This window comes from Vipera berus (genome assembly GCF_964194415.1).
Source record: "Vipera berus genome assembly, chromosome: 1".
Taxonomy (NCBI): domain Eukaryota; kingdom Metazoa; phylum Chordata; class Lepidosauria; order Squamata; family Viperidae; genus Vipera; species Vipera berus.
Window position 1 is genome coordinate 131,300,843 of NC_138202.1, and position 22,201 is coordinate 131,323,043.

Genomic DNA, 22,201 nt, shown 5'->3' on the forward strand with positions numbered 1-22,201 from the left:
TGTAGAGCTGGCCACGCCCACCCAGTAGGCCATACACACTCTAGCCACGCCCACCCAGTAGGCCACACCCACCCAGGCCACACCCACCCGGCCCCCTGAGGGCAACCACAATGCTGATTCGGCCCTCAATGAAATTGAGTTTGACACCCCTGACCTAGACAGCTGCTCTTTACCTTCTAAGAGCCCTTGTGGTGCAGTAGATAGAACATTGCAGGCAAACTCTGCCCATAGCCCTAGAGTTTGATCCTGATTGACTCAAGGTTGACTCAAGCCTTCCATTCTTCCAAAGTCAGTAAAATAGGACCCAAATTGTTTGGGGCAATATGCTGACATTGTGAACTGCTCAGAGAATGCTGTAAAGCACTGTGGAGAAGTATATAAATCTATTACTATTGATGTTATTACTATTGGTAGTACTTTCTGAACATGGCCTACTGTGTTTGTTTTTATAGTCCTCAGCCACCTAAGCCACAGACTCCTGAGACTCCTTGGTCAGAAGAAGAAAACGCTGTTTTTCACCTAACAGATGACGATTTTGACAAGTTTATCAAGGAACATTCTTCTGTATTAGTGATGTTCTATGCACCATGTGAGTATGTTTTAATTCAGACCCAGATTCAAACCATCTGCAGAATGAAATGGGCATATTATATATAGCAACCTTTATTTGTACAGTACAGCTTGTATGTTGAAACATGGAACAACAGAGCAGACAAGTTGTCTAGAACATCTTGGAAAGTAATTGGTTTGTGGTGATTCAGATGTGACACACAGATTTAAAATTAATTTAAAATAATTGCTCAGAAAGAACATTTACTTGGAATCACTTGTTATGTAAAAATTCTTGACTCACCTAAGAAGTTAATGAACTTCATGGGGGGTGGACAATGAATCCTTTCTTCTGGTTGTCTGTTAATAATTCTATGCTGTTTAGGAATCACCACAGCTGTCCATAATTGACTCTGAAATGTAAATTCATAAAGCTGCTGATATGGGTTTCACTCCATGTACATTCATCCTTTTGGACCATTGCTGGAAGTATTCTACATAAGGATGTGTCCTATGCCATATTCATTCTTTTTTGCCTCAGATATCATGGATTTAGTGGTAGCATTTATATTATACTACAACACATATGTCTTCAGAGTCTCTTTTGTTTTATGAATAGCTGACATGATTTCTTAGTTCACACCATAATCTTTACAAACACATAGAATGGGCACCCTTCGAAGCAACTATTGGTCAAACTGAATTGGAAATATTTGGAAACCAAGTCCAAGGTCAAATGTTGTCAGTTATGTGCACAGTCCACTGAATGCACGTCCCTAAAATTGAGAAACTACTGATATAAATAGACGTAAAATTCTCAGAGAGGTGGGATTAAGAGAATTACATCTTCATTCAACCTCCCTTTTATAAATAATGTGTTTTTGAAGAATTCAAGACCTGGTCCCCCACATACACACACTCATTGAAGAATGACAAAAAAGGTTGTATTCTGAGGGTCTCATCTGGAGTGTACCATGGGTTCATGATAACTTATGTAATTCTTTGATTAATCTTCACCTCCTCCTGGAAAAGATATCTGAATGAAGAATCACTGCCAATTTGAATCATGTTTTAGTTATTTCTTCTCCAGGCCTTCCTTTCTTTTTCTTGAAATTATACAAGTGTGGACAATGCTGTGGAGAGAACATATGTTTCTGCAATGGTGGAGATTCTAGATTTTAGTTTCAGGTATTATACTGGAAGGTATTTAGAACGGGATTCGGCAACCTCTGGTCCCTGGATTGGTCTGGGGCCTGTTGGGAACAGGACTGCACAAGTGAGCAAAGCTTCATCAGTGCATGCATGGGATATAGGTAGCACACAAAACCATCCCACTTTCCCACTGCTGCTGGTCTGTGGAAAAATTGTTTTTCCTGAAACCGGTCCCTGGTATCAAAAAGGTTAGGGCTGCTGGCTTAGAACATACAGGTAGTCCTTCACTTACAACTTAAGACCACAGGTAAGCTCCAAATTTCTGTTGCTAAGCAAGGCAGTTATTGTGCCTCATTTTAAAACTTTTCTTTGCTACAGTTGTTAAGTGAATCACTGCAATTGTTAAGCGAATCTGGCTTCCCTCATTGACTTTGCTTGTTAGAAGCTGGCGATTACATGTCCCTGGGATAGTGCAACTGTCATAAATACATGCTAGTTGCCCAGCACCTGAATTTTGATCACATGACCATGGGGATGCTGCAACAATCATAAGTGTGAAAGCCGGTCATACATCACTTTTTTCAGTGCTGTTGTTAACTTCAACGGTCACTAAACAAATGGTTGTAAGCCAAGGATTATGTGTACATTTATAATTTGGAATGTTCTTAAATGATGCAGCAGTATTCAGCAGAACCAGGAACTACCTTACAGATATGAAAATGCTAATGAAGTATTTTTTGCCTGATTGAATCTCTGCAGTGAAATCCCCCCCCAAACTTTCTCCCAAATACTGAAGCTTTTGAAGTAGAAGTATAAATTCCCCGAGGCCCTATTTAAAAACTCAAAATCATTTTGTTAAACAGAGTAAATATTGAACAGACTTTTCCAGAGCATTGCTGATGCAGATTTAGAGGCAAAATTAAATCATTACTATTCACTGACATTTTATTTTTTTTATTTCAATGTGCCTGAAAAGCCTATTGGGTGCAGCTGGATTCCACAATTGAAAGGCGGGTTGTTGTTTTTCTTGGACAATTCACGGGCTGCTGAATTGTTTTGTGTAATGATGCTTCTTTCTCCTCCCCCAGGAGTGGAATTGCAGAACCCTCAAGAATTCATTGTGATGTAATACACAACCTGTAATGATTATTTTGTGAATAACATCTCTTGTATTCAGCCTAAACCAGATACTGCTATTGATGCAGAATCAATTATGGGATTGTCTGGTGACTGGATCAGTTTCAATTTATGGCACTGGATGACATGTCAGGCTGTTTAGAGTAGTACATTCATCACTTACCTTATGGATCCTTGCTCTATTTTGGCTTGGCATGTGTAGCTTGAAAGTTATTAAAAGAAGCCTTAATAGAGAAACTTACAATATGAGGTAAATATCTCCTGTTTAAAGGAAGTATAGAGAATAAGGAAGATGACCTTGACAAGAGATAAACCAGCTCCATTACCATAGCAATGAGGGGGAAAACATGGCTTAAGTCCAAAACAAACCAATCTCAATAAAAGTAGCCATAGCTTTCCTGACAGGAGACCATTATTAGACCACTTCCAAAGAAGACAACACTGGATCTTTTGGAGATGGGCAATTATAGTTGAATAAGTGTGATGGTTTAAGTATGAGTAGACCTGGATGCAGCAAATCATTTTGAGCTACTGTATTTCAAATAGGCTTCAGAGCAGGCAATGTGGTTGAGACTGACTTGCTCAGTCTCAATCTTTGTGGACTGACATGGAGAGTTACTCTCATGATTGTTCTCATCCTCTCTGCTACTTTTGAAACAATCGATTGTGATGTGATATCCTTCTGGGAATTGTTCTTTCCTAGTGGATTTTTGGCAATGTTACTTGGAAATAATTGCTCCCTGAAATAGACACTAACCCATGTTGTCCTTCGGGGTTCTATTTTGTCTCTGATGTTTTCAATATTTTCATGAAAGTCTTAAGAGAGCAGCAAATGATGTGGAGCTGGGTGTTGTCATTATGTTGATGACATGCAAATCTGTTTCTCTGCATCATCTTCAATTAATGGTGTGTTCTACTGAATGTCCGCCTGCCTTTGGTAAATGGAAAATGAATTCAGACAAGAATGAATTACTTATTTTAATGAGTTACAATTCCAGAAAGAGAGTAGACCTCAGTATGGGGCCACACTGTCTCAGAAAGAACCGTAATTTGATTGGGGAGGGGAGGTTGCTTCTGGACCAATTTCTCTCTCTCAGCTAGAAACACTCAAGAACCCCTCTGTGAGGGAGATGGGTGGTTAAAAAGTTTTGTATAGTATATAAATAAATAATAAATTCTGCATCAATTGGGTCCCTTACTGCAAAAAAAAATGATCTTAATTTTCTGGTGTATGCACTGGTGCCCTGCACACTTGATAACTTCTATACCAAGATATTTGTCTAGTCCAAATGCTGCAAAATTTGGAAGCTAAGATGGCCTCTGGAAGTTTTTAAAAACGTCCCCATTTTTATATGAACTAAATGCATTGTAGTTTCTTCCCACTGAACTATAATGTACTTCTTGGTACACTGAAAGCCCAATTTGGCTTAGGCTACAGAATGACTCTTTTCAACACAGTATGGTTCCTTCTCAGCTTATTTATATTATCTAAGCAGATTTGTGTAAAGATGTAGGCTCCTTTTGCATGAATTGTGCTTTCCTTGTAGCCACCCTGGCTCTTTTCTTTCTCCACTGTGTTTAGGGACCCAGTCTTTTAATTTCCTTTCTACAGTACAATATGTCCATTTGAATACATGTTTATCTGTTTTTACTTGTTCTTAAGTCCTCTGATTTAATTTTGATATGTTTTGTCATAAGCTACTGAGATAGATCAATAAAGCTCGTCAATAAATAACACAATAATAAGTCTAATAAACAAGGCTAGGCAGCCTGCTTCAATTGTAGTAAATAAAATCAAATTTTTATTATGGTCACAAACCAGGATAACAATTGCAGTAAAGTTTACGGTAGTTAATCCTATGCACTTAGAGAATGGCAAATTGGACAAGACTGCTGTACAGTATTTTTTTTTAGTTTTGGGAAGATTCTAAATTGCCATCTATTATCAATCTGAAGAGATAATGTGGTTAGGAATAATTATTTGATCTTACGTTTAATCCATCCTTTAAAATTTTCTTTTCATCTTACAGTTCACAGAGGGACTAAAGTTAGGTTTCATAGGGTATTTTTTTCCTTTTTTTTTCTTTTGTTGATTGCTGCTCTAGTAGAAAAGAATTAGAAATGTTGTCCAGTATCTGCAGGTCCCAGTTTAATCACTTCATTCCCTCTGAGCTACATTGATAATATTTTTTTTAATAAAAAGATATTTATTGTCTTACTGTTCGTGGCACATTTCAAAAATCTTGCCATCATCCTTATGATCATTCATATTAGTGATGATATTTGATGTATATCCCATTGTGTAGCTGATGACTAGGGATTTCACATAGCATGACCTGACCAAGGCTGCTTATTGTTTTTTTGGATGAATTCAATTCAGGTTGCCTACTTCCAAGCCTGTCACTTCAATTTATGAGTATGTATACACGCACACAAGCAACATATATACATTTTACCATATTCCAAAAATATATCTCATTTTAGTAAAGGTAAAGGTTCCCCCGCACATGCGTGCTAGTCGTTTCTGACTCTAGGGGCCGGTGCTCATCTCCGTTTCAAAGCCGAAGAGCCAGCGCTTGTCCAAGGATGTCTCCGTGGTCATGTGGCCGGCATGACTGGACGCCAAAGGCACACGGAATGCTGTTACCTTCCCACCGTAGTCCCTATTTTTCTACTTGCATTTTTACGTGCTTTCGAACTGCTAGGTTGGCAGAAGCTGGGACAAGTAACAGGCGCTCACTCTGTTACACAGCACTCAGGATTTGACCCGCCAAACTGCCAACCTTCTGATCAACAGGCTCAGCATCTTAACCCACTGAGCCACTGCGTCCCTTATATCTCATTTTAGGGGTATGCAATATTATGCTGAGTACTTAGAAAAGTAAAAATTAGTCAGCCAAAAAATTAAACACATAAAATAAGAAAAAGAAGCATAGCTAACTCTAGTTTACACCATCATCGTTCATGTACCTCCCTCTATTTGCTGTCCTTGAAAATTATACATGCTTCTTTTTTAATTTTGCTGTTTCTTCTTTAAATTTATTACCTTCTTTTTTTCAGGATCTCCTGTCCATCTAAAAACTACTTTTTCAATTTTCCTCCTCCTCTTGTCTCACTCATTTTCTCTTCATTTACTTATTTTGCAATTGATCCTCATTCATACTGTCTATCACAGTTTCCCTTTCTCTTAGTTTCACAAGCATACAACATAATTTATTTTATTTCATTTATTAATTCATGCTCTTTATCATTTTATCCTTTTATAATCCAAGTCACGGTCTTTCATATACCACGATGAGCCCATTATAAGGTAAAGGTAAAGGTTCCCCCGCACGTGTGTGCTAGTCATTTCCGACTCTAGGGGCCGGTGCTCATCTCCGTTTCAAAGCCGAAGAGCCAGCGCTTGTCCGAGGACGTCTCCGTGGTCATGTGGCCGGCATGACTAGACGCCAAAGGCGCACGGAACGCTGTTACCTTCCCACCGTAGTGGTCCCTATTTTTCTACTTGCATTTTTACGTGCTTTCGAACTGCTAGGTTGGCAGAAGCTGGGACGAGTAACAGGCGCTCACTCTGTTACACGGCACTCGGGATTCGACCCGCCAAACTGCCGACCTTCTGATCGACAAGCTCAGCGTCCTAACCCACTGAGCCACCGCGTCCCTTTGAGCCCATTATAGACATGGTTAATTAATATTTTTGATAATACAGATAAAGTGTAAATTAGCTCACCTTTCTTAGTTGTACCCCTACCAGATGCAGCCAACACTAAGAACAGTACCAAGTCAGTTTGGGCACATTTTAGTCAGTACGTCAGAAGTGCAATTAAAAATTTATGCAAGCATATCATTGCACCTTGCAAGCCAACGTACTGTTGCCCATACCTCACCAAGTATGTGTACTCACACACATAAGATCCCATTCAAGATTATAAAATCTTTCTAAGAAGCACATTTAGAACTCTTGCTGGTAAAGAAGATGAAAGTTAATGAATAGTAATGAATAGCATCTTTTTACTGGAATTCCCTTCAGATGACATTAAGTGACACAAAATATATTACAAGATAATTAACAGAAGCTGAATATCATAAACCATTTTCTTTATAATTAATTTTTTTTCCTCCAGATATGTTGTATTGGCTAATGGAGTCACATTATAAATGTTACAATATTATTTCATCAAAGCAATGCATTAAACACAAGGATTTAATTTATTAGTTCAACCTTGGTGCAAATTAAAGGTTATAAATGTATTAGTAAAAAAACAACAGATAGCAAACAAAAGACCACAAATGATGACAACTAAGATATGAAATTAATATCTTTTAAATTAAAATTTTGTGTATGTGAGTTTTGCAGCACTGATTCACTTACTAATATGCCATAAGGTGATTAACTTTCTACAAATCATTTGTTTATGAAAGTGGATGATTAACATCATACAGATCATTTGTTTATTTTTGGAGAGAAGATTGATATGGGGAAGTCTTCCAACTGCTGTGCTATTGAATATTAATAAATGGGATGCAGTTTAGACACATTTGAATTTGAAATAGTTGCATCAGTAGTAAAAGTAGGGGTAATACAATTGCTACATGCTGCCATTGATTATGTGCATTCCTTTTTTCACCTTGTCTAACAGTATGGTCCTGAATAAGGTGCACTGTAGCATTGACAATACAAATGAAAATGGAGCCAAGGCAGCTTCCATGGAAGGATTGTTTCTGGAGATGTTTCTGCCTCATTATCAAGGATTCCTCAATTCTTCCAAGTCCCACTCCATACAGTAGAGCTCCTAGTTTTCTAGATATATTTTTAGGGATGCTCTTGAGAAACTAGGATAAAATAATCAGTCTTGGCTGGTCCCCTTCTGTGAGGTTTTCTTTATAGCCAAAATAAATAAAGTTGAATTATTATTTAATGGGTATGACTGACAGCATAAGTGCATCTGAGTGGGTACATGTAGATTTTCTATCACATACAAGTGATAACAGCAACCAATCAATCAGTCTTGGCATGGAGGTATAACACTCAAGCAATGTGTTTGTGGACTTTCTAAGGGAGTAGCCTCTCAGTCTAGCACTTATGAAAGAGCTAGAAATTGTTAGGGCAGGGTTAACACAACAACCACTCAGTTTAAGGACTGAAAAGCATAAAACAGTCTTTAGAAATGTAGGAAAGACAGGAAGAAGAAGCAACAGGTTAAATTGCTACAGGATTCTTAGTGAATTGCATCCTCATGCAGTCAGAGAGGACAGCCAGTTGTTTAATATGCCTGCTGTCTTACAATAAGAAATCTTATCAGGCTGTGTCATATTAAGAATCTGAGAGACTTCTGCTGAGTTTCAACCTAATAGCCAATTTAAGCCATGTAAAGAGGGGTGGGTGGGAGATTTATTGCTGAGTCTTGGTCCAGGGAGCCTGACATCATCTGAGAGCCTGTACATTGTAAAGCATTTCTTATAGATAGTAAATTATTGAAAGAGAACTGGATGATGCATTTGAAGATAGAAAATTATGCATTAGGCTAGAGAGAGTTTGATAAAGTAAGCTGAAAATCGGTGGAAAATGAGACAGATCTCTTTAGTGAAGCAGTGTCTGAAAAGAAATGATTTTTTTCCCTTTAAACATCCTGTGGGAGAAACCATCACATATTGCAATAGTTCCTAAATTTGGAATTTTGCATCATTGATAAAAAGTGATTTGAAGCAGAAGAGAGAAATTAAAGAAGACAAACTGTTTTCCTTTGCGTACTGATTTTTGATTTGGGGCAATGGGAGTAAGTACCTTCCCTGAAGCCCATTCTGTTTCCCCTCGAAGCATTTCAGAGACAGAACTTGGAATCTTGCTTCAGAAATGACAACATCTTGAGCTGTGTATGTGCGTGTAGACATTTGGGAGGGGCGGGGAGTCAGATTGTGGCAGTACAGTACATGATTGCAAATTCTACATAACAAAAAAATTAAATGATTGCAAATTCTTCAGCTGGTCTTCATTCTGAAAGCAATGGATAAGGGGAGAGAAGCATTGCAATTCACCAAGAACACAATTGGGGTAGCAATGGCCCATTAACACTAGTCACACTTTTCTCTTACCTTTTTCCCCTATTTTCGGTTAATTAATCTGACAAAAATCTATAATAAATTCCAGTGCTTGCAACTATTTTTTTTAAAAAAGCGGTTAGCTTACTAAAAATAGCACTTTCGTCCACTTCTTATTTATTGTTATTATCCTAAGCTGTGGAGTCTAAAAGAACTGCGCTTCTGGATCCCTTGCTTTGTATTACTGAGCTGTCAATAGGGCTGATTGAAGTGAAACAGATTGATGAGGATGATGAGATTACATGATAAGCCTGCCCCGCTTTGGCAAATAGTTGTCTCTTGATAGTTAATTCTCTTCTGACATATAGTAAAAGAGCAGAGTTATCAGAGTGCTGCTCTTGTAGTACGCTAAAGTTACTGCTTATCGGCCAGTAAAATTTGTTGTACTGTGACTAACAGCTATGTTATGAGTCCTCTGTGTACTGGAAATCAAAGCCGGTTTATGGTTCATATAATCAATAATAGGAACTGCTCAAGCTGCTCCATTTTGTAAAAACAAAAACAAAAAACGATTAAAAAGGAAGGTATTTGACTGTGCTCTTCCTGAGACCCTAATTCTACCCAACTTACTTTGTATGAAACGGCAGTAATCCAGACTTTCTTTGCTGAAAATGAAGCATGAAACCTTAGAACCAGAACATTTCCTCACTTTTATTTTTTTATTTAAATGACATAAACTTCTTTCTAAATAATGCTCGGGAGCACTTTTTCATTCTATCCAGGAAAGCTCATGTGATTTAAATTGTTTTTGTGGGTCTGGAAATAGCATTAGATGTTCAAACATACATGCAAACATCCAATCTTATATAATACTGTACAACCTGGGTATGTTAGTCTTTGAAAGAGCCATGTTTGGAAAGCAATGTTGCAGGCTAATTCTGCTGACTGCAGACTGGGAGCTGTGTGGCAGTTCGATTCTCACCGGTTCAAGGTTGACTCAACCTTCCATCCTTCTGAGGTCAGTAAAAGGAGGACCCAGATTGGGAGCAATATGCTGACTCCATAAATCACTTAGAGAGGGTTGTAAAGCACTGTGAAGCGTTATATAAGTCTAAGTGCTATTGTTATTGCTATAGGGAAGTCCTAAAATATATTAGATGGTATCTGGAAAAAAAGATGGAAAGTTATGCCAGGAGAACAAACTATTGTTGAAAACTGGCAGCTATTAACACTTGTCAATTAGCTTATCAATTAGCTTTCCCCTCCGGTGCATTTATGTTTATGCAAATCATTTTTTGCTTAGATCTGGTTAAGTAAAAATGTATTCCATATTTCAAACAACCCAGTGGGACACTTCAGTCCTTGTAAGTTTCTTAAATATCAATGTTTGCATAATATTAAGAGGTATATTCTATTTACAATAGCAATATGGTACTTTTTAGGTGGAGATATGCTATTCCACTCCCCAACAATGCTGGTATAGTATGATACCAACATGAAGGGACAGACCAAGTCAAAGAGGTTTTGGGGGGCAAAAAAGGTTGATTGCATTGAATTGAATTTGATTGAATCTAATGATTTTGTTTTAGTTCATTGATTAGTGGCAATATTGTTTGTCATAGATCCCTGTTTTCAGCCTCCATATATTCTATTTTAAGTAAGCCTTGCTGGAATTTCAAAAGAGTAGCCTGTAAATCTACATTAAAGCAAAATGATCCAGAGACACATTTATGATGGCATAAGCTTTAATGGATTGCAGTTCACTAAATCAGATGCATGGAGTGCATATGAATGTATGGATTCTAGATTACAAAAGTTTCCATCATAAATTGGGTGGATACTTTTCCTTGCTAGGATTGCTAATGTAATTCTTGAACTGGAACTAGACAATGACTAGACCAGTAAGTGAAACTAAAGTATTGACTTCTTTAGAGGTAGATCATGGAGTTTTAGCATGTTAAAGTAGAGCTGATGTAGTTCCCATCTTCAAAAATGGGGAAAAAATAGATCCAGGAAACTACAGACCTATCGGCCTGACCTCAATACCTGGGAAGATTCTGGAAAAGATAATCAAACAACAAATCAGCAAACACCTAGAGGCAAACAAAGTCATTACTAAAAGCCAACATGGGTTTGTCAAAAACAGATGCCAGACAAACCTTATTGCATTCTTTGACCAAGTGACAAAATTAGTGGACCAAAGGAATGCTGTGGATATAATTTACTTGGACTTCAGTAAGGCATTTGATAAAGTAGATCACAACCTACTACTTGATAAGATAGAAAAATGTGGGTTAGACAGCATCACTACCAGATGGATTCATAGCTGGCTGACTGGCCGTACTCAGCGTGTGGTCCTCAATGGAACTGCATCTACATGGAGAGAAGTGTGGGGTGCCCCAGGGCTCTGTTCTAGGCCCAGTGCTCATCAACATCTTCATCAATGATTTGGATAAGGGGATGGGAAACTCATCAGATTTGCAGATGACACCAAACTGGCAGGAATAGCCAACACTTCAGAAGATAGGCTTAAGATACAGAAGGATCTTGACAGACTTGAACATCGGGTGCTATCTAACAAAATGAAATTCAATGGTGAAAAAAATAAAGTTGTACATTTAGGCAAGAAAAACCAAATGTACAGGTATAGTATAGGTGGTATCTTGCTCAATAGTAGTAACTGTGAGAGGGATCTCAGAGTCCTAGTGGACAATCACTTAGATATGAGCCAGCCGTGTGCTGGAACTGCCAAAAAAGCCAACACAGTGTTAGGCTGCATTAACAGAGGGATAGAATCAAGATCAAGGAGAAAAGCAACCTAGAACTAAGGAGAAACTTCCTGACAGTTAGAACAATTAATCAGTGGAACAACCTGCCTCCAGAAGTGGTGAATGCTCCAACACTGGAAGTTTTTAAGAAGAGACTGGACAGTCATTTGTCTGAAATGGTATAGGGTTTCCTGCCCAAGCAGGGCGTTGGACTAGATTACCTCCAAGGTCCCTTCCAACTTGTTGTTGTTGTTGTTGTTGTTATTTTGATGTATTTTGGTTTAGTACCGTAAGTGCTAGGAATAGATTCTCTCATAAGCTTTCAGTCGTGGGGCATGGTCTTATTTGAAATACATGATAACAACTCAGGGCAAAATGTATTTATATAATACATATACCAACAACTGCAGAAACATTCAAAGACAGAGAAATGACAAACAATATCTGGAAAGAGGTAAAGCATTCAGTGTTGCTTTGCACCACTGGACGAGCTGCATATAAATTTGATAAACAAATTTGATACATAAACTTGAAGGGAATTGGTGGAATTTTTCTCCTGATAATGACAAAGGTACTCGGAGAAACAATCAAATTTCTTAGAACAAAATAGTTCTTGTCATTATTGGCATAGACATGCCACTCATTCAAAGAAGGGCTAAGCATCATCCTTTGAACTTCTAACACACTGAATATCTTCTCTATTGCTGCTCATTCCTCTAAGTCAGCAGTCCCCAACCTTTACGGCTTGGTGGTCCACCTGGGGGAAAGGAGAATTGATCCGCATGTGCTGGCCCGCCACTCACACAGGTTGATTTGGGCGCATGCATGCCAGCCTGCCACCCAGACAGCCTGGTTCTGAACATGCCACGGCCCGATAGTAGGCCATGGGTTGGAGACCCCTGCTCTAAGTAGCACACAGAAAATAGATGACACACAAAGAATCTTTTCTTTGAAGGGAGTGAAAAAGGGAGGATTTTAAATCCCGATAGATGTAGTTATCATATCAGCTGTAGGAAGGATTGTGGTGTCGAGGAAATATGAAAGTGTTCCAATATCAACAAGGCAGTTTTGAGTATTCAGATGACTGAAACAAAATAGTTTTGTTCCAAATATAATATCAAACATGGAATGAGATCAGGTCAGTTACAGGAACATCTTTCTGCTATTAGATCAGTCTGTTCCAAGTCTTTTTATAAGGCCTTAAAATAAATGTGGTTGAGCTTGGGAAACCAGTTGGCGTGGTTGAGCCCATATTCTGGTTATATTGATGGTGTTAATTGATTTTATCTTAGCTGCTATATTTGTCATATATTGTTTTTTTGTAGGGGATGTTTTTATTTTCTGTTAGCTGCTCAGGGTCAAATGTTAGAGATGAATAGCTATATAAATTGAATAAATAATTTTTTTCAAGGTGCATTAAGCTGAGTATTTCAAGTGTTCCAAATTATATAGTTGAGTTGTTGTCTAGTGACTCATAAGGTGATTGCTTTTTTATCATTTTTAAAGTCATAGCAGCAAAATAATCATCTTACAGCAACTGATATACTAATGTAGACTATGATATCAGCAAGGACTATTGAGAGAAAAGAAGTGCAATAGCCAGTCAAAAGATTATCCACCATTCTTACCATGCCTAGAGCACTATGGCTAGGTTGAAAGAACTGAACAATCACTAGGTGGTAGCAAAGAGTTCCTGCTTTTTGAAAGTTCATGCTGTCATTTAGTATTTGTTAGGATTTTTGTAGCATTAGTCTGCCAGTTGTTCTGAGAAATTAGTATGCTTATTTTAAAAACATATTGCTATGGAGCAGTTCAAATTCATGTTGGTGGAGGGGTGCATTGGGGAGAGTTTTCTCCTGTAGGCAAAGGGACCAACATGTATATTTAAAGAATTTGAAAAGACTCCTGTCTGTGTTTTTTCCTATTGAGAAGTATTTTAGTGTAAACAGATATTCAAATTGATAGGAGTGAGGCTACATTCCTGTGGTTTCATAGAATAATTTATTTTAATATTTTAAATAATAAACATCCTTAACCAGTTACTTGCCATTTGGCTGGTGGTTAGCAGTTGACACAGATTACCACCCTATCTAGTCTTGTGGAGTTGAAAAACAAGAGAGCAGTAGCTGGTTCTGATTTTCCATTATGTCCTATGGCTGAGATATTCAAATTATTTTAAGTTTTGTTCCAGTGGAAGGTTTCAAACTTGAAATGAAACATGTATTAGAGATGAGCAACATATGGGTACCAGCATATCCTCAGACAAACCCAGTGGTTTCTCCAGGGTCCACCTGACTGTTTAAATATTCTTTTAATGAAAGCAAATTAAGAAGCAGGCCTGCTATAAAACCCCAGGCTTTAAGTAGTATCATCTTGCATGGAAGAATGCCTTTGGGTCCATAAAGGCCTTATTGAGATGGTAGAGAATATCCTGGAGAGATAGCTAATGGATGCTCTGTGACTGATGATGCCTTTCATGATAGCCATTCTGTGAATAGGCAGATGTCCAATAGCAGTATCTTGTGAGTGTGTCAATTACATGCTCTCAAAATTCCAAATATGAGTCTGTCCCAAAGTTGGCCTGTTTGAGTTAGGACATACAAATTACGTTTTAGAGTTTGTAATTTTTCTTTTTCCTTCCTTTGAATCAATCCTTTGACTTGAACTGTTCCTGCAAGTTTTCTTATCAAGTTTTTCGGAAGTGGTTTGCCTTCCTTCCTAGTTGTTGTTGTTAGTTGCGAAGTCGTGTCCGATCCATCGCGACCCCATGGACAACGTTCCTCCAGACCTTCCTGTCCTCTACCATCTAAGTCCATTTAAGCTCACACCTACTGCTTCAGTGACCCCATCCAGGCACCTCATTCTCTGTCGTCCCCTTCTTCTATTGCCCTCAATCTTTCCTAGCATTAGGCTCTTCTCCAGTGAGTCCTTCCTTCTCATTAGGTGGCCAAAGTATTTGAGTTTTAGCTTCAGGATCTGGCCTTCTAAAGAGCAGTCAGGGTTGATCTCCTTGCTTCCTTCCTAGGGCTGAATAACCCAAGTTACCCAGCTGGCTTTGTGCCCAAGTAGGGATTAGCATGGGGTATGGACAATTTTGTTTTTTTAGAAATGATGATGAGAATGTAAATTGACCATCTTTTAAAGCAAACCTTCTTTGAACTGAAGTTTCTTACCTCGGAGCTTGAGGGGGAAAAATAAAAGCAAGAAAATTGAAGAAATTGGTTTGCTCATGCACTAAATTAATTATTGTAAGGTTTTTTTGTTTTTTGTTTTGGTTTTGGATGGGGAGGAAATGAGGCTACAATCTTGGTGACTAGAGATACATTATTCTTAGTGAATGGACAGGCTATAATGTTTGTTGCAAATTTAATGTATTCAGATATAGATTTTTTAAAATATTTATAGCAGATGTATTCATTAATAGAAGCTGGAAGCCTCATTCTACATATTCCAGTGATATGTGGCATGACCTAAGCTTCTGGCTTCCAATATTTCTACAAGTTGCATGACAGAAGCAGTAAACTAAAAGAAACATCAAGCAAGAAAAAAAATCAAATAATTTGTTCAGATACTGGAAAGCAATGTAAATGAAACATAATGGATTTAATTTAACAATTTAGTGAAACAAACATGAAGCATGAAATGTGGATAGATAATGTAACGTTTATTGAATAAACTTAGCTTTTAGGAAAAACTGGATGATTTTAGTATCAGCTGCATAGTATCACCCTTTCTCGTGGATCCTTGCCTTTCAACTATAAGCAACCCCGCAGTTTTGGTCGTTAAGACATTGTGGTTGTGAGTCAAGTCACCATATGACTGGACTCAATTGTACAACCATTTTTACCACAGTTGTTAGTTGTTATGTCACCGCCATCATTAAACGAATCACGTGGTTGTAAGTCCAGACGCAGCTTATTCAATGATTGTTGTTTTGCCAGAAAACAGCAGTGAAAGAGATTTCTGGGGCTGCTAAATGAAATACTCAAAAGTGAAGAAATGCTACAGCTCACTTAAACACTGAATCACAGGACAAAGGCATTATTTTGCAACAGAAACAGATATAAAAGGTAAAGCTAAAGGTTTCCCCTTCCGGGAGGGGGCGATGCTCATCTCTGTTTCTTAGCTGAGGGAGCCAATGTTGTCCAAAGACATTTCCATGGTCATGTGACCAGTATGTGGTCATGTAAGGCAGTATAGTACAGATTCATGTGACTAGGTACCATGAGGGGTGCTGTGCTTTGAGAAATCTCTTCCTCTTTGTTCACCTCAGCTGCCTATATAGAAGAGGCTTTGTTTATTGAAAACCACACCAGAATTCAATTGCTGAGAGACATCTTTTGCAGAATTCTAACCATTAAAGTGAGATTAATATATAACTTAGTATTATAAACACTTTGATATCATAATGTAAATAATCCCTCTATAAACAATTTTTCCTTGATTTCAAGTCACTATGATTATAGGCTTAGTATAATTTTGATTAGTTCTTGAATCTCAGTAATTTGCTCACTTTCTACTTTCTGGCATGGAACAAGCAACCAGGTACTTCCAACCACCCTGAAATAGGAATGCAGAAGAAATTCATTTAGTCTCCCTGAAAAGCAATTATTATTTTTTTTTCATTTTTTCAAAATATTCAAGCTGAGAAACATTGCCTATGAAAAGGTAATATTTGGAAGCACATATTGGGATTGCAAATCGGGATACAAGGTTTGTGAAATTGCTCAAAAGTGTTTTGACTGTACAGATTTAATTGTTCTGCCTCGGTGAACAAACAGTGATTCAGATATTTGGAAACAGACTTTTTATGCAATTTAGCCCATAAGACAAAACATGTAACAGCCTAAAATTGTTTTCATAGAATGTTTGAGACAATGTTTAAATCAATTTTGTTACACATTTTTAAAAAATCGTCTAACCTGTTTTGTTTAAAATGCTCATTTATTATTATACATGGCAACACGGAATCTCAGGTGCCAGTTCCTTATCTCATGTTCACCTTCATTTGCGTCAAGTTCTTCCCAAGAACCTACAATATCGTAATATATCAGCATAGTAAATGTTTGACCTTTTGTAATTGACAGATGGAAATTTTGTCAATGCACAGATTTTTTTTTAAATGCCAGCCAAGATTTTTTGATACAGCACCCAGTGTACTGATAACTACTGGATCACCACTGCCAGTTTAGATTATAATTTTTCAACTTTGATTTTGAAGTCCTGATACTATCTAATCTTCTCCAAATTCTTTGTTCACATTACCACATTAATAATCCACACTTTTTTCTTTTCAACAACAACAAAATCTGTGTTATGAGCCAAGAATTTTATCAAGTTTATATTCAGAAATTCCACAGTATTTTAACTCATTTTCACCACTTTTTCAACTATAAGTTCCCACCAATTTTCATAACTGGCAAATGATAATTTTTACAGTTGTTCCACTGAATCATTTTAGCAATTGTCTTATATAATTGCTTATAATCAGTTTCCTTCACAAGCTGAGTATATGATTTACTGCTTCTTTGCACAGTTTACACTTTGAACCATTTGAACATTTTGCAATTCCGTCCTTGATTGCATTAGTTTGAGTAGTTTGCTCTTGAGCAGTCAAAATCAAACCTTCAGTTTCTTTTTTTTAATATTCTAGTTGTAAGCCATTGCCATTGCCAGGTTTTATCTTTATCCACTTTCCCCTTGATCTTTTGTAGAAATTGATCATGCAATGCTTTTCCTTGCCAGCACTCTGGTAGTGCTTTTATTATAATTATTTTGATATTCATGTTTTGTTTCCTGCACATTCAATAAGTCCCAACTTCAGTGCATGTTCTTTACTGTCTTTTACATAACCGTCCAATGCATTCTTTCCTTTTTTTTCACAGTTTGTTTGATATGAAGTAAACTTCTGCCTCTATTTCTGTGGGGCAGATATAGAGTAATATATCAATATCACTACAAGGATATAAAGAGCCTTGGTGGAGCAGTGGGCTAATGCCTCCTTAAGTAACACCAGCTGCCTGCAATTAGTGCAGGTTCGCATCCCACCAGGCTCAAGGTTGACTCAGCCTTCCATCCTTCCGAGGTAGGTAAAATGAGGACCCAGATTGTTGGGGGCAATTAAGCTGACTTTGTAATAATGCCGCTTGGGGGGTGTATGAAAGCCCTAATAAGCAGGGCGGAAAGAAGCAGGCAGGCAGGGCGCGGAGGTCCGGAGACCTGCCGACGTTTGGGGAGGTTTGGGGAGGTGCGCGCCTCCCCAAACCTCCCCAAACGTCGGCAGGTCTCCGGACCTCCGCGCCCTGCCTGTCTGCTTCTTTCCGAGACCTGCCGACGTTTGGGGAGGTTTGGGGAGGTGCGCGCCTCCCCAAACCTCCCCAAACGTCGGCAGGTCTCCGGACCTCCGCGCCCTGCCTGCCTGCTTCTTTCCGCAGCGGAAAGAAGCAGGCAGGCAGGGCGCGGAGGTCCGGAGACCTGCCGATGTTTGGGGAGGTTTGCGCCTCCCCAAACCTCCCCAAACATCGGCAGGTCTCCGGACCTCCGCACCCTGCCTGCCTGCTTCTTTCCGCAGCGGAAAGAAGCAGGCAGGCAGGGCGCGGAGGTCCGGAGACCTGCCGACGTTTGGGGAGGTTTGGGGAGGTGCGCGCGCACCTCCCCAAACCTCCCCAAACGTAGGCAGGTCTCCGGACGGCGGCGGCTTGGGAGAGGTGCGCGCGATCCTGGAAGCACCGAAGCCTCGGCCGCGCGCAAGTCCTCGGTAAGCTCCGGGCAGTCACTTGCTTCGCGTCTCCTGAGGGAAGGGGGGGCGACTGGAGCGGGCGTGTTTCCTCGCCTGCTGGGCGCCGTGATTTGCCCGGGGAACGCACGGGCCCCGAATGGCAGCGTGGAGCGAGGAAGCGGACAGCCAGGGCTTCCCCGAGAACTGCGGCCACACAGGGTATTCCTGTGTATTCTGGCTTGCAAAATGGCGGATCGAGCCTCTGCTGGTGGCAGAGGCTTGCAGAGCGCGGATCCAGCCTCCGCCGGCGGCGGAGGCTTGCAGAACGGCGGATCGGCTTATACTCGAGTCAATAACTTTTTCCAGTTTTTGGGGGTGAAATTGGGGGTCTCGGCTTATACTCGAGTTGGCTTATACTCAAGTATATACGGTACATAGAATGAAGGCTACTGCTAAGCTTGTAAGCCGCCCTGAGTCTTCGGAGAAGGGCGGGATATAAATGGAATTAAAATTTAAAAAAAATAATCTATAATGAATAAATATCAGTTTTCTTCTTTTTTTGGTTCAAATTGCCCAGTTTAGCTGTGTCCAGTTATTAATTCCAGAAGTTTATTGTCTCACAGATATAGCCCAGACTTTGATAATGTTTCCACTGTTGAATTTTGTCTTTAGTAATGTTCTCACTCTTTAAAAATGTGATTAGTAAAGAATACACCCAATTTGTCTATACCTATTATCCAACTGTAAAATGCCCAGTTTTGCAAGCTACCATCCTGATGGTTTCTTATAATATTTGCCAATGAATGGATTTCAAATTCTGATTTTCCATAAAACTTCAGATCATCCATATAAAGCAAATTGAGATTTTATTATTTTATTTTATTTTATTATTATTAGCTGTTTGATAGCCAAGATATGTTTTCTTCAAAATAACTGACAGTGGGATCATAATAAGGGTGAAATGAATGACCCTGAAAGCTGCCTCTTCTAATTAGGTTTTTGTCCAGACTTTTCAGTAGTTGGAGGCACAATCTTCAAATTTAGCACTGTTAACTTGAAAAATAAACATTGTGTCCTAAGAAAGTTACACAAAAATTTATGTTGGGGGTTGGGAAATCTATACATATTTATGATTATCAAGTAAAGAGAAGGCTATAATAAAAAAATCTGAACAACTGAATTAGATAGTAAAATTTGATAGGTTATCTAGTCAGATGGAAGTTGGCAATAAAAATGGTTTATTATCTCTCTTAATCCATCTTATAAGAGTCATGTAATCAAACATATTTGGATAGAAAGAGTACTTACTCCAAGGTCTATGTTATTATGTGGTTGCAGAAAGACATCATCACTGTTTTATTACTTACAGGCTTATGAAGATTTAATTCTGAGCAGTGCTAATGTCGCAACATATTCTATATTTCTATATCTGCCCCTACACCATAACTGATTATGTGATTTAGAGTTTTGTGTGAAATATTATAGATACTTAATTTCTCCTTTGGGCAATCTGCCACATTTCCTGTGCTAAAAGTTTTTGAAGCAGCTTTATGCAAATTCAGAATTTGCATCTCACTGTTGGGGGTCTCTAGTGTACACCCTTGTAGCTACATACCTGTGGTTATGATCTGATCCCCTCAGACCTGCCTGAGAATTAAACCTTTTTGCATCAGTATATTTTTTGTGCTCATTAATAATGTTGACAGAGATATGGAATCCACCCAAAATGCCAAGTTCCAAGGCTCGGTCTCTGGCATTTCCATATAAAGCGTTCTCTGAAACTACAGCTAGGCAACTCCTTTCAGGAAGACCTATTTTTCAACTTTGATTTTGAAATCCTGATACTTTCTGATCTTCTCTAATTCTTTCAAAATTGAAATAATTGAGTCTGTCAAAATTGTGCCACCAAAAAGCTAAGAACTAGTTTGGAGGGAGGGGGGGGGGAAAGAAAGGAATAAAAAGAAGCATCAGTTGAGAAGATGGATCAGACTGAAAGAATGCAGCCCCTAGAAATGAGCAGCAGAGAAGGGAGGGGAGGGGAGGGAGGATATATAGAAGGAAAAAAGAGCTAAAAACACGGTGGTATTAAGTAGCCAGTGTAGAAAGCAGTGTAAGCCGTGTAATTTGAGGCCAAGCAACTCTCACCACAGGGAGCTGAGCCAGAGTCCAGATGGGGACAGCAAAGAGGACTCTCTGATTTATATTTTTGAGGAAGGGAGGAAAAAGAAGGAAAAAAAGTGTCAGGGACTTGCAGTAATGCTCCTGTAAGGAAGAAATATGTTCCAGTAAACTTTTCTGAATGACCTCGGGCCAGTCACGGGCTCTCAACACTAGGAGGTTGGAGGTAAGGGTAACCCACTTCTGAAATCTTGCAAAGAAAACCGCGGGGACTTGTCCAGATAATTTCCAGAAGTCAAAAACTGACCTGAAGACACACATACAAAAAATCCTTTCTGAATTTAGCCTTCCCTTGATATGTATGTATAAAACAAGATGGAAAGAAGGATGCTATTACAACATCCTAGTTCTTGGTAAGAACTCAATGTATATGAAGGCCAGCACCAGCTAAAGAACTGGCAGCTGTTTGACAAACATCAAACAGAAGTGAATACATCAGGAAAATGACAAAAAATTTGAAGTCCAAGCTTACTGGAGGTAATACCCTCAAGGCAATTAACAGCTGGGCAATTCCGTCATTAGGTACACTGCTGGAATAGTGGATGTTGTAATGTATCCGTATAGTATATGTGTGAATTCAGACAGTGTGATCTTTTGCAATCGACAGGTGGAAATTTTGTCAATACACCAATTTTCTAACTGCCGTTCATGATTTTTTTTTGGTATTGCACTTATTTATTTATTTAAATGTATTTATGTTTATTACTATTGGGAATAAACTGCTAGTCACAAATATTTAAGAAGAATTTTTCATTTTCTCTCTGGGGGAAAATTAGGGAGATAGGGGCTTCCCTCCTGCTAGTGATGGTAAGATTTCTTCACCTTGCCTTCTACACATTCCATAACATCCTTCTCCTATTCTTGACATTCAAGAAATTGTAAAATTCATTCCTTAATTATCTGGATCGGCTAAGGAGGTGAATGTTCTCTTTCCTTTAGACATACTCTGGGAAAAGTTTGTTAAAATAACAGTTATTCACTTACATATTAATGCAGCAAGGTGTTGTTGTTGTTAGCTGCGAAGTCGTGTCCGACCCATCGCGACCCTATGGACAACATTCCTCCAGGCCTTCCTGTCCTCTACCATCTTCTGGAGTCCATTTAAGCTCACGCCTACTGCTTCAGTGACTCCATCCAGCCACCTCATTCTCTGTCGTCCCCTTCTTCTATTGCCCTCGATCTTTCCCAGCATTAGGCTCTTCTCCAGTGAGTCCTTCCTTCTCATTAGGTGGCCAAAGTACTTGAGTTTTAGCTTCAGGATCTGGCCTTCTAAAGAGCAGTCAGGATTGATCTCCTCTAGGACTGACCAGTTTGATCGCCTTGCGGTCCAAGGGACTCGCAGGAGTCTTCTCCAGCACCACAGTTCAAAGGCCTCAATTCTTTGGCGCTCAGCCTTTCTTATGGTCCAACTTTCACTGCCATACGTTGCAACTGGGAAGACCATAGCCTTGACTATACGCACTTTTGTTGACAGGGTGATGTCTCTGCTTTTTAGTGTGCTGTCTAGATTTGCCATGGCTTTCCTCCCCAGGAGCAAGCGTCTTTTAATTTCTTGGCTACAGTCCCCATCTGCAGTGATCTTGGAGCCCAGGAAAATAAAATCTGTCACTACCTCCATTTCTTCCCCATCTATTTGCCAGGAATTGAGAGGGCCAGATGC

At 39.0% G+C, this 22,201-nt stretch overlaps 1 protein-coding gene across 3 annotated transcripts in view; it reads left to right on the top strand.

Moving 5' to 3' along the window:
• PDIA5 (protein disulfide isomerase family A member 5) overlaps positions 1-22,201 on the top strand; it is a 238,001-nt gene that overhangs the window by 155,719 nt on the left and 60,081 nt on the right. For all 3 annotated transcript variants that reach the window (XR_014024780.1, XR_014024781.1, XM_081315125.1), the window contains exon 11: positions 453-589. Coding sequence is in view for 1 of the 3 variants with exons in the window: in XM_081315125.1 (XP_081171251.1) it covers positions 453-589 (137 nt within the window). In the remaining 2 variants the exon portion in view is untranslated. The remainder of the gene's footprint in view (positions 1-452; positions 590-22,201) is intronic.